The sequence below is a fragment of the Saimiri boliviensis genome, chromosome 16 (assembly GCF_048565385.1).
Source record: "Saimiri boliviensis isolate mSaiBol1 chromosome 16, mSaiBol1.pri, whole genome shotgun sequence".
NCBI lineage: Eukaryota > Metazoa > Chordata > Mammalia > Primates > Cebidae > Saimiri > Saimiri boliviensis.
Window position 1 is genome coordinate 19171567 of NC_133464.1, and position 12468 is coordinate 19184034.

The 12468-nt window shown below is 38.0% G+C and overlaps 1 protein-coding gene across 3 annotated transcripts in view; it reads right to left on the reverse strand.

Annotated features, from left to right (window-relative positions):
• GPC6 (glypican 6) overlaps nt 1-12468 on the reverse strand; it is a 1167663-nt gene that overhangs the window by 87824 nt on the left and 1067371 nt on the right. For 2 of the 3 annotated variants that reach the window (XM_074387544.1, XM_003928197.3), the window contains one exon: nt 7094-7237. In XM_074387544.1, the coding sequence (XP_074243645.1) occupies nt 7094-7237 (144 nt within the window). Of the gene's footprint in view, nt 1-2505; nt 2536-7093; nt 7238-12468 lie in introns of all 3 variants that reach the window. The other variant, XM_074387545.1, reaches the window with a different exon arrangement.

Sequence of the window (12468 nt, forward strand, 5' to 3'; positions counted from 1 at the left end):
TGATGTTGCCCAGAGAAGAGCAGAAACTGAGACAGAATGAGTTGGGTGGTTTGATTTTAATGTTTTTTTATTATCTCCCTGCTTTGAAAGCTCACTGCATTTTGCTTCTGTTATTACCAAGGGTTCATTCAAAATGAAACTGGTGTGTCTCCGTGGGGTTTTGCAGCAAATAGATAAAGTAGGTTCAGGCAAGACCAGGCCATTCACAACCCGAAGTGGATGAAGCAGTAGCCATTTGTTTGCTGGGGTGAATGGGACATAATTTATTCAGCTGCAGCGGAGGCTGAAAGCCAATCTGGCCTTGACCCATTTATCTTTAGAAAACTAATTAAAGTAGAGAATCTGGCTTACTGGTGTTATTGAGGTTTTACTTTTTTTGTTAGGGCCAATTGAAGATTGTGTGTGCGTGTGTGTGTGTGTGTGTGTGTCTGTGTCTGTGTTGGGGTGGAAGGTGGGAAATATCAGTTTCACCTAAAGACAGTGGCTGAAGGTCTAGATAATAAAGTAGTTTCTTAAACACAGCCTGACATCCTTTTGAAATGCAAAATAGTGGATTCAGCTGGGTGCAGAATCCTTTGAGGTGACAATGAAATGCCATGGCAATTTAAAATGAACAACAGACAGTTTCCTAAATCCTTACAACCAAGCCTTTCTAAATCGCACCAAAATGGCCCCACAGAGTCATGGAAGAACATTTTTATCACCAGCATTTTACTGAAACTGGTACTAACCATCAGGCAGGAAATGATGCCAGAATGTTAGTTGCCTTGTCCATTTTGTCTCAGAACAATTTAAAAAGTTGCATATCTTGATGATCTTTTGTAAGTACTTAAATATATATGTGAAAATATTAACAACATGTTTGTCACCAATTACCTACCAATGAATCTCAAAAGTTGCAGCGTATTTTTGGAAGACCTATAACAAAAACAGGCCTCTGTTTTTTTCTGTTGTTTGTATGTTTTGGTCTAGATAAGGTTATAGGAGACAAGTAGGGAAGTGAAGCAGTCACAGGGATGTTATGAGATGTATTCATTCCAGTATGTTCAAGGAAGTGATAACTCTTGGGGAAAGCTACAGGGTCATGATAACCATTAGGTAAGGAAACGGAACTGGACCAATTGCAGGAAAATCTGGAGTTCCCGAGAATGTGTTGGAAAGGGCAGACACTACTGTCTTAACTGAAGCCACTCTAACTATTAGTGGGACCAATCGAACAGAGCCCTGACTTGTCCCCTCCCATTTCCCTCTTAGTATCAAGAGCTCTTTAGCTATTTGTTTTCCCTGTTGCCTCCTCAAGGTCTTCGTTTCGGCAGTGTTCCTGCTCCAGATTTACCTCCTAACTTTCTTCACCCAAATTGTCCTGGTCTCAGGGAGCGGAATAATGAATGGGGACACTATTCAGAACAATTTCTTTTTAAACACATGATTTCAAAGAAGGGATTTTAGACATCATGTTATTACTGCCTGGATTTAAGGTCAAACAGTGAGCACTATGATGTCACAGGTGGGCTGCACAAATAAATAGGTACTCTCAGGTGAGAGTCACCTTCTCTCTTCGGTCCATGATACCATGTAGGGTGCATGTTTTTAAGAAGTCTTATCAGGGCAGGGCGCAGTGGCTCTCGCCTGTAATCCCAGCACTTTGGGAGGCTAAGGCGGATGGATCACTTGAGGTCAGGAGTTCGAGACCAGCCTGGCAAACGTGGTGAAACTCCATCTCTACTAAAAATACAAAAATTATCTGGGTGTAGTGGTCTGCACCTGTAATCCCAGATACTTGAGGGGCCCGGGCAGGAGAATAGCTTGAACCTGGGAGGTGCAGGGAGTAAGATTCCATCACACACACACACACAAAAAGTGTTATCAGCATTCAGTGGTATTGTGGCAACCAGATTAACTATTTTGGTTAATCCAGTCAAGTGAGATAACCTGAGCATTCTTATCCTCAGCCCTGTATTGAGGGTAAGCTTTCAAGTAAAACATATCCAGTGCTCCCTCTCTAAATGCTCTGAATGCTCTGAAAGGTATCAGGAAACTCAAGTAGAAAAAGAAAAGCAAACAACCTATTTTTTAATCCCTTAAATTTTCTATGTCTCAGCGAATGGAAACATTACCACCTTATGCATGAGGGCTGATGTTGGTTTGTTAGAATATATTGGCCTATTGTTGTTACAGGCCAATATATTCTAACAGGAAAGAGCTAGTTTTCCAGGCAGACTACACATCGTCTGAACATTGGGACAGAATTTAAATCAGCCATTCGATGAGCTCGTCTTACACCAAGATCGGATTGAAAACTTGGCCATTGGAAAAGAATATGAAAAGGTTGTTAACCATAAATCGCAAGCAGAGAGGAAACCACTGAACAAGTTGGCCATGTGCAGTATTCAATCCATTCCAGATCATTAGGAAACGGGCAGTGGGGGGAATTTCTCAGGGACTCTCCTGAATGACTGTACAAAGATAAATGGGGATGAGAGGAAGAATAAGACCAGTGCTTACACTATGCTGCATAGTCCGCCACACAGTCCTCTGGGAAGCAAGAGGAAAACAAATTTAAAGGAAAAAGAAAAGAGATTATTCTATACATAATAGCATAGCACAGGCACAAAGTTTAGCTTTGTAAGTTGGCATTTCACCCACTCCCCACCCCAAATTCCCTCAGAATGACCAGTAGGATATTTGAGAAATCCATATTCACAGGACAGTGTTGAATACTTACTGGAGATTTATGGGTCCAAATCATCACCCACTTGTTGAGTTAACGTGCAAATCTGCCTTTAAAAAAAACTTTACTTTTATCAAATCTATTTCTCTAAGATACACCATGCACAGTGCATTTTTACTCTAATGAATCAGCTGGAATAAAGTAACTGACACTCCCTGCCCAAGTATGTCTGCCAGCCACAGAACACGCTGTGCTCTAATTTTCTGAGCTGAACAACTAATTGCCTTTTACGGAGGCTAATTTGAAATACCTTTCCATGCTCAGATCTTAAAAATCAAGCTATTTTGTGCTGATTTATTTTTATACTTGACATTTCCAGTGAATTGGAATTGTCTTTTAAAAAAATTATAGTTTCACATCAAATTATTGAAGAGAATTTGCAGAGTATACATTTAAGAATAAAGGAACAGAACCAGTCTCTTCCTGAGCACAAGCAATAATCTCTGGTCTGTTTGATTGAAAGTCATTAAATATCAGCTGGGACAGAGGGGCTACGAAGCGGAATTTGTTGGTGACAAGAAAGCAACATAATGGTACGATGACTCTCTTAACTGAATTACCGCAGTTGATAACATTTGTATCCTCAACAAATCATGGATGTTGATGGTAGGGACTGCAATATTCTCAGATGAGTTGGCTTTCTGTCAGCAGCTGAATTTATAAAAATACATTCACTTATTCTTGGATAACAAAAATCATTTTAGGGTAGTCTGTCTGAAAGCTACTGACTACTTAAACTCTTTCTTATGCCCATATAACTTTAAAGGAGCAAATGGAAATGTTCCCCAGTGATACAAAAGAATTTCTAACTTCCTTATAAATAGAATAAGACATTAAATGATGAAATTGGTGTTTTTTTTTTTTAAGAGAGAGTTTTGTTTTCAATTATTTTATATAAGGTTTAGGAGCAGTTTACTCAGTTTGGGATTAGGAGTTTTATTTTTAAAACAAATCCCATAATTACCCATTCAAATGTTAGAAAATGGCTTTAGAATAACTGATATAAGAAAATTTACCTACAGATCCCAACGTTACTGCCACAGGTACTAATTTCAATGGCACTAAGAAATAACTCTCCAAGTGCCTTATGCTTTCTAGTTATTTTCATTTTGGCAAAAGTGGGGGGTGATTGGAGGAGTGTTTTGATATTGTCCTTTGAAGCATTTTTCTGCTGAAACACTTCAAGAAATGAAGGGAAATCTTTTCCAATTATCCTCCTTTTCTTAGACACATGCTTCTTATAAATATTCAGGAAACGTCTTTTCCGGGGAAAATTAAAACAGGAGTAGGTAATATGAGCGTTGTTTATAAACAGCCTAAATAGGCTGTAATGGATGACAGACCCATCTGGATAGTTTGGCAGTGCATGCTTCTTGAAGATGAGCATGTTTGACTGTTGTACCACAGTCTGGCCAAGGATAACCGCCCCAACTTTCCACTGTTCTGAGCTATATTGGAATCCCCAAAGGAAGAAAGCCTCAGGGGAGCCAATGGCTGCTGAGACTCTGTTATTCGCTTTGGGCCTAGCTCATGTCTCTCAAGAATAACCTTGGTATAGGTCTGTTTGATGTGGAAACAGTGCCTTACTCTCAGAAGCTGAGCAAAGTGGGCTTATGGCTGGCTGTGCATATCACTAATTCTTACCATTTGAGAAGGGATTAGAATTTAATGTAATAAAAAATCAACAAAACTGCAATTTTCACTTACAGAGCCTGAAGCCACACCTTTAAATGAAGTAAATGCTACATGCTGTCTTAGAATGTTTTAGAATAAAACTGGCTTATTGATTTAAATACCTATGCATGGAGTCTGGTCCTTGGCTTTTACTTGTGATCATATGATTAACCATTATCAATAATTTCCAGAAAAAGATTGATAAAATATATTTTTGAGGGCTGCAAAAGGTTTTCATTCTGTTTGCTACTGTGTACACTCGAGATCTTTATATCTAGAGCATTTTGAAGTTTACCAATGAAGTTCCTTTATAAAAGGTTCAAATCTCAATTTTCATGTCCATCAGATTTTAAACATCAGATAAAATTCTCAAAGTGTTGATGCTTTATTTAGTTTATCCTAAGCTGAAAAAATATTGTCTTTAGAAACATATTTTTTTTGCTCTACTTCCCCTGTTTAAGGGTGTTTCTCCTGAAGAAGAGAGAAGACTGCTTCTCTGTTTCAAAGGGAAAAAAATTAATTGTTGCCATACATATCATTAGAATGTTCAAATTCAATGCAATTTTAACTAAGTGTGTAATGTACCCCAGCTCTTTTAAATCTTGTTTTATTTTATTGTGGTAAGGACACTTAACATGACATCTACCCCCTTAACAGATTTTTTTTTCATGTAAATATTTTAATGAGTTGTTTCCATTTTGTGTATTCTTGACAATGTTCTTGTATATTTCAAGACTATGGAATAGATACAGGCAAAATCTAAGTATTCTGGTGCTGTGAAACAGCACAGATTTTTTTTTAAGTGAACAATACAGTATTGTTATCTGCAGGCACAAAATTGTACCTCGGATCTTTAGAACTTACTCATCTCACATTGTACGCCTGTTCTAAAATTAAATTCTACAAAAATTAGGAAAAGACTGGATTGTTCCAATAACTAAGTTAAGAGCCAGTGAAAATGGGGAAAAAGGAATCAAATCCATACTCAGCATGTATGCTTCTGGTTAGAAAGATCTTGATATACAATGCAATTTGTAAAATAAAACTTAAACAATGGAATCTAATGAAAACCATCATTTCTTTTAAAACAGCTGACTAGTTATTTGGTGGAATCTAACTGGTTGTTTAAAAGAAAAACGGTGACTATTTTTAAACTTTTCCTGAAACTGCAATAGAGAACAGATAGAAATTGGTAGGTGTGGTGGCTCACACCTGTAATCCCAGCACTTTGGGAGGCCAAAGCAGGTGAATTGCTTGAGCTCAGGAGTTCGAGACCAGCCTGGGTAACGTGGCAAAACCATGTCTCTACAAAAAAATTAAAAGCCGGGCATGGTAGTGTATGCCTATAGTCTCAGCTACTCAGGAGGCTGAGGTGGGAGGATCACTTGAGCCCAGCAGATCAAGGTTGCAGTGAGCCATGATCATGCCACTGCACTCCAGCCTGGGCAACAAAGTAAAACCCTGTCTCAAGAAAAAAAAAAGAATAGATATAAGCAAGGTAAAGTAGAAGGTTGCAGCAACTCCAAATATCTACACTAGAGAGTAGGTTTTATTTGCTAATAAATGGTAATGAATTTATAACATAATTTAGCAGTTAATAACTCCAGTTACCCCTTTATTGTGATACTTCGTGGACAAGCCTTTAGGTTGTAAGCACATTTGATTTTTATAGAGAGAAATGCTGATAATGTACTTATTTCAAAGCCAAATTCAACCAATTTAATCTTATGAGTTCTATACTATAGAAGAATATTAACTAAAATCATAAAGTCATTTATAACAGTGACTAATAAAAGTATTTTCATAACTGGCAATCTTTGAGAAGAGTTTATATGACATGGTCAGATGTGGTTCAAGTGCTTTATGACATTAAGAATTTTATCTGTTAATTTTACATCAAGATAATTGGCAAAGCAACATTAACAGCACTAACAATTGCAGGTATATAAAGTGTTTATAGTACTATAAATGGAAGAAATTGAATTTAAAATATTCATGCAGTATTTCTTTGAAATTATGAGCTTTTATTTTTTGTAGCAAAATTTGGTCTTTAAAACACATTTAAAAATTATATTTACTATGTTTATGGTTGTATTCTCTGAGTATTATAAATTGCTTTGATGATGGATATCATTGAGTCCCCTGACACACATCTAAATAGCTCAAAGAGACTGCTTCTAAGGATCCCAACTTTTTAAAGACACATACAAAAGAAAAAAATGGTAGTAACATTGATTTGGGGTTTCCTGGCAAGGTCTTTCAAACAGAAAACTTTGCAAATAAGAAAAAGTCATAATGAAGTTGCATTATATCATAATTGAATAAATAACCAGTTTCAGAAAACAACTAAAAAAGCTGAGTAGGAAATGTGCTATTGCAATTATGTCTCTGGAAGAACTGGCCACTTAGTTTTCAAATTAATATTTCATGAGAAATATGAAGTCGAAAATTTGGTCGCTGCACACATGCATTAATAGTTTCTTAATGAATTAATAGATTTCTTAAATAATCCAATTCATGACCCAAAAGAAAGGCCCATTACTTTTCAATATTTGAATTAAGAATAGAAGCAGATGTAAGAACGAGATGACTTTTATAACCCACTTTTTCAGAATCTCCTGGGAGTTTCAAAGAATGACTTTGGTAACACAAAGCACCCGCCCTGGTTATCAATCTGAGGACACTCACCAGCCGGTCCAAGCTTGTGCCTGCAGCAGTTGTTGGTCTTTCCTCAGGATTGTAGGGCCTGAAACGTGTATTAAAATTTTCAGGAGCTGAGCGGGCAGATCTGAGAGCTGGAGCAGGTTTGGGCTGACCACATCCCTGAAAGACCTGGAAGAAACATTGAAAAGTAAAGAAAGTTATACAATGAGTTCTCTCCTAAATTCATGAGGCAGAAGTGTGCAACGCAATGGTGTCCACATTTCTCATGAAGCTTTTACCTACAGTAAACTCTAATTTTGAAAAGTAAACAACTATAACCACCAATAGAACAGAAAGAATTACCCAGACAGATACAGAGTGACCAACTATATGCCCTGACTCACAGTTTCAGCATACACCGTCAATCCTTATTATTTGCAAATTTGCTTACTCACCGAAATTTATTTTTAACCCCAGAATTAATATTCACAGCACTCTCATGGACATAAAGACACATTGCCAAAAAATTTGAGTCATGTTCCCAGCTGAGGCTGGAGAAGACACACTCTCTTATTTCAGCTCTCAGATTGTAAAAAAAGTGTTCTCTTTGTGATCTATGTAGTACAATGTTTTTCACATTTTTGTGCTTTTTCTTGTTGATTCTTTACTTTTCAATGTTTAACATTGTCCCCAAGCATTGGGCTGAAGTACTGTCAAGCGTTCCTATCCACAACATGTGTCATGTGTCGTATGGCAAAAATGTGTATGTTAGATAAACTTCATTCAAGCCCAAATTATAGTGCTATGGGTTCAATGTTAATGAATCAACAATATAGATTAAATAATGTGTCTTTTCACAGAAACACACATAAAACAAGGTTACGTATTGATTGGTTGATGAAACTGCTGTGGCCAGTGGCTTGCAGGAGCCTAAACCTGTATTTCTCATTGCTGCAACTGTTCAGTATTTGCTAAGTCAATGTTTGCAGTGACTCTATAGAACATAACTAAAATAATGGAAATCAACTGAATTCAAAATAGAGATTGGAATAGTTACTCCACAGGATAATTTCAGGATTAAGTGAATTGTATCTCACTTTTACATACTTGAATTTGGTATTCTATAAACATCCGTTTGGGATTCCCGTTATCATGGCAAATGTATTTCATTGTATAGCATATAAGGCCAAATAATTTCAGTGACTCCCCTTTGAGTGATGAAAATCTCTACTGGAAGAATTCTTTAAAAACACTCTCTTGAGCAGTGGTGTAGAAATAGGACAAGCAAATGTGGATGAAATCCATATAATGATAGCTTCCTCTAATTTTGTTGTTGACAGCTGTTCATGTCACAATTAAGATTGCTATGGGAAATCAAACATTTTATTGTAATGATCTTAGGGATTGAGCTGCCAATTCTTTTTCCACAGTGATTTCACTCAGGGTGGTGTGGAGACACTTCCTTTGCTGTTTTTAGAAGCTTTATACCCTGTGCTGGTTGTTGAGAGATAATACTTTTACTGAAATTACAGAAAATGCAGTAACATTTTCAGAAAATTTTGATTAAGTTTGACTTTATTCTATTTCTTTCATTTCTCCATAGCAGATGATTTTTATCCTAGATGCTTTTCCTTCAGTCAACTTTTTGGGGTTATTTACGTGAGCCAATCCTTAACTCGCATGTAGTATATTTGCAATGCAGTTGTTCCAGTTTTGTTATTTCATTCTGTGTTAACTCTAAAATAAGCATTTTTCACCATGCCTATTATGTGATTCCACTGAAGTACACAGAGAGCTCTTGAGTGCCATTCACAATGACAAATTCTGTCTTGAGACACAATTCATTTTGTTTTACCACTACAGCTAATTTTTCTTTCGTTGTATTCAAAAGTTCTCCTTCAACTCAGCATTTTGCAGAGAGGTGGTGCTTCGTCTTGGCATTCCTCGAGATTGGTCTTAACACACTATTGATTATTTTTCTCTCACACAATTTCTGAAGCTGATGGTGTAAACCGGTGTGATAAAGATAGTGGCCCTTTTCTCCCTAGTGCCTAAATCACTTCCCCCTGGCAAGGTCGCTGCTGATGGAGGGCATTAACATTTCCAGAGCTCCAGGGAATGGTTGAGAGTGCTATTCTGGATTGCTCTGAAAGTGACAGCTGACTTTTAAAAAATGTAAAGCCTAAGGCAAAACAATACTAATGGCCTTGCTGAGATTTCATTAAGCCAGGTACTGAAAGAGTTAACAGACCTTTCTGATTCACCCTTTGGGAAAAATCTGGCTCACTGGGTTAAGTTAAAGCGAAGAAACATGAATGCCCTGAAAGAATATTAGTGTTCTAGGGAGATATTTCATCGGAATGGAAAAACTTAACATTTGCTTGGATTTTTTTTTTTTGGAGGGTTTTAATTATTACAGAACAGAGGTTAGTTAATATACTCTAGTAGCTTTCTGTTATTTAGGTCAGGTTTGGATGCTGAAGATAGCTTCCATGCAGAAATCATTGTGTCTGTGACCAAACTGAGGAAAACACTGACTTATAATTACTTTGTATAACGACACCTGGCCACCTAATCAGGTGGAGACCTATAGGACAATCTGTCGCAACAGCCTCACATCCTGAAAGCCCCTAAAAGGAGATCCTATCATACATACTCCTAGAAAAACAGAAGTGCCGTAAGAGAAAGCCTTTAGTGTGGAAGCTCCAAGCCTAGGGATTGAGAGCTATTTTTCAGAATTTTACAAAACCTAATGAGAATGGTTTCCAAAGGAATACTTCGCAGTAGTTGCCTTGTTTTTGCTTAGGAATGATTTTAAAAACCCGCTGTATTCGTCTCATACTGAGACTATACCTTAACATATATCCATCATTTAACTTAGAAGTCTTACAAAGTGAAAATTAATAATTTGATGTTCAATACATGTGCTATAGCCTGAATATCTGTGTCCTTCAATAATTCATAAGTCAAAATCTAATCACCAATGTGATGGAATTAGGAGGTAGGTCCTTTGGGAGGTGGTTAGACTCCACCCTCGCGAATAGGATTAGTGCCCTTATTAAAACAACAACCACCACAACAAAGGATCCAGAGGGCACCCTTGTCTCATGTGAGAACACAGTGGGAAGGTGCCATCGTCTATAAAATGCCATGCAGATCCTCCCCAGACATCAAATCTGCTGAAGCCTCGATCTTAGACTGCCAGCTTCCAGAATTGTGAGAAATAAATTTCTGTTATTTATAAGCCAGCCAGTTTATGGCATTTTGTTGTAGCAGCCTGAGCAGACTAAGACAGCAAGCAATCTGTTAGCTTGAAAAAAAAGATTTTTAAAATATGGGGTTCATGGGGTAGGTGACAAAGGACATTTGTAGGCAGAAAATTTCGACCATCTCAATTTTCTGAGTTTGCTCTAGCAGCAGTTGAGTTAGGCACAGATTCGTGGCTCATGAGGGCCATGGCTAGGTCAGTATAAAAGGCCAGTGAGCCTTTTCCTTGGTGGTTTGAGTGTCCCAACATTTTACATTTTGAATAAGGAAAAAAACAATTGAGAAATAATAATGTGATAGAAAGGGCTGTAGGTTCAATGAGAGTCAGTAGATCAACTGGTTATGGCTGCAGATGTAGATTTGGATCATCAGCTTAAAGATGGTATTTAAACTTGATTGCATTTACCAAGGGCAAGTATACATAGGTGGGCAGATGGATGGGGCTGAGGACAGCCTATTGCAATGCCAGCATTTACAGGTCCTCTCTGAGCCTCAGTTTCCTGCTCTCTCAAATGGGAATAACAATATTATGTACCACACAGACACACTATGATGATAAAATACAATATGTAAGGCAGAAAAACAGAGCCATGTGTCTAGAAAAGTATGTGCCTGATAATTAGTTAATTATATCATACCATAATCTGTATTTTCCAGAAGTTTTGCTGTCTAGATAAGAATATATAAAGGAAAAATGTCTGGGCTGATGTTTCTTTCTTTTTTTACCTTTTAAAAATCTTTCAATGTTTTGTTACAGACAAGGTCACACGCTGTTGCCCAGACTGGAATGCAATGACACAAACACCACACACTGCAGCCTCAACCTCCTGGGCTCAGACCATCCTCCTGCCTCAGCCTCCTGAGTAGCTGGGACCACAGGTGCATGTCAACCACACCCTGCTAATGATGCGTTTTAAATGTTTTCCACAAAGTATTATTTTCAAGGGCAAACGGCTGTTACATAAATAATAGATGCCATCTATAAAAGTTAAATTAGGTACCTTTACAAGGGTTTCATCATGCTAACATGTGTTCAGACTCATTGAAAGGGAGGATGACATTGGTAGTGTTTCCCCAAACTATTTGATTGTGGTTCCTTTTTCTTATAAGACTGGTGTTCCAAAGAACACACCCTGAGATATACCGTGAAGGTTGTCATAACCTGCCAAGGAGAGGCATGCTTCAGATAGAACTGCATTTACTTAGAGGTATTTGTGAAGCTGTTCCACCTTCCTCTGCCTTTAATTTTAGATAAGAATGTTATTTTAAGACACTAAAGGGCTTCTTTTTACAACAGAACAGAAGTTTCTAGAGGTTATCCCTGCAGGCTAAGCCAACTTTTTGCGGTACAAATCATTAGCCTTACCCCTTTAAGAAATAGAATCAGTATTACCACCTTCCGACCCCTGCCTGCTTCTCTCCAAGGGATATTGAAAGCGATAATTAGATAATTCGGGAAAGTATTTGGAAGTCCCAATGTAGACAGATGCTACAGATGTACAAAGGAATTCTCCTTCCACCTAGCTGACTTGCAAAACCTGTGGATTTTAGAAAGACATCTGGCTCATGAATCCTTTCTTTTAAAAGGATTACTAAGATAATGTCTCAGAAGTCTGTTGGTATTCTGAGATTAAAGAAGCTGACAGTAGAATAGGAAGGGAAGAAAGGAGAGACATTTTATAATTTTGGAGGGGTGGGGAGAAGAAGGAGGTGCGGTGATAACAGGTTTAAGTGCTGTGTCTTAGGTTTCTAAATACAAGTATTTTTCCTTTAAAAATGTTAGGGCGGCCGGGCGCGGTGGCTCAAGCCTGTAATCCCAGCACTTTGGGAGGCCGAGGCGGGCGGATCACGAGGTCGAGAGATCGAGACCATCCTGGTCAACATAGTGAAACTCCGTCTCTACTAAAAATACAAAACATTAGCTGGGCATGGTGGCACGTGCCTGTAATCCCAGCTTCTCAGGAGGCTGAGGCAGGAGAATTACCTGAACCCAGGAGGCGGAGGTTGCGATGAGCCGAGATTGCGCCATTGCACTCCAGCCTGGGTAACAAGAGCGAAACTCTGTCTCAAAAAAAAAAAAAAAAGTTAGGGCATCTTAACACATTTCTCTGAAAATAAACTAAGGTGTCCACTATTTCAGAGGCACATGTAGC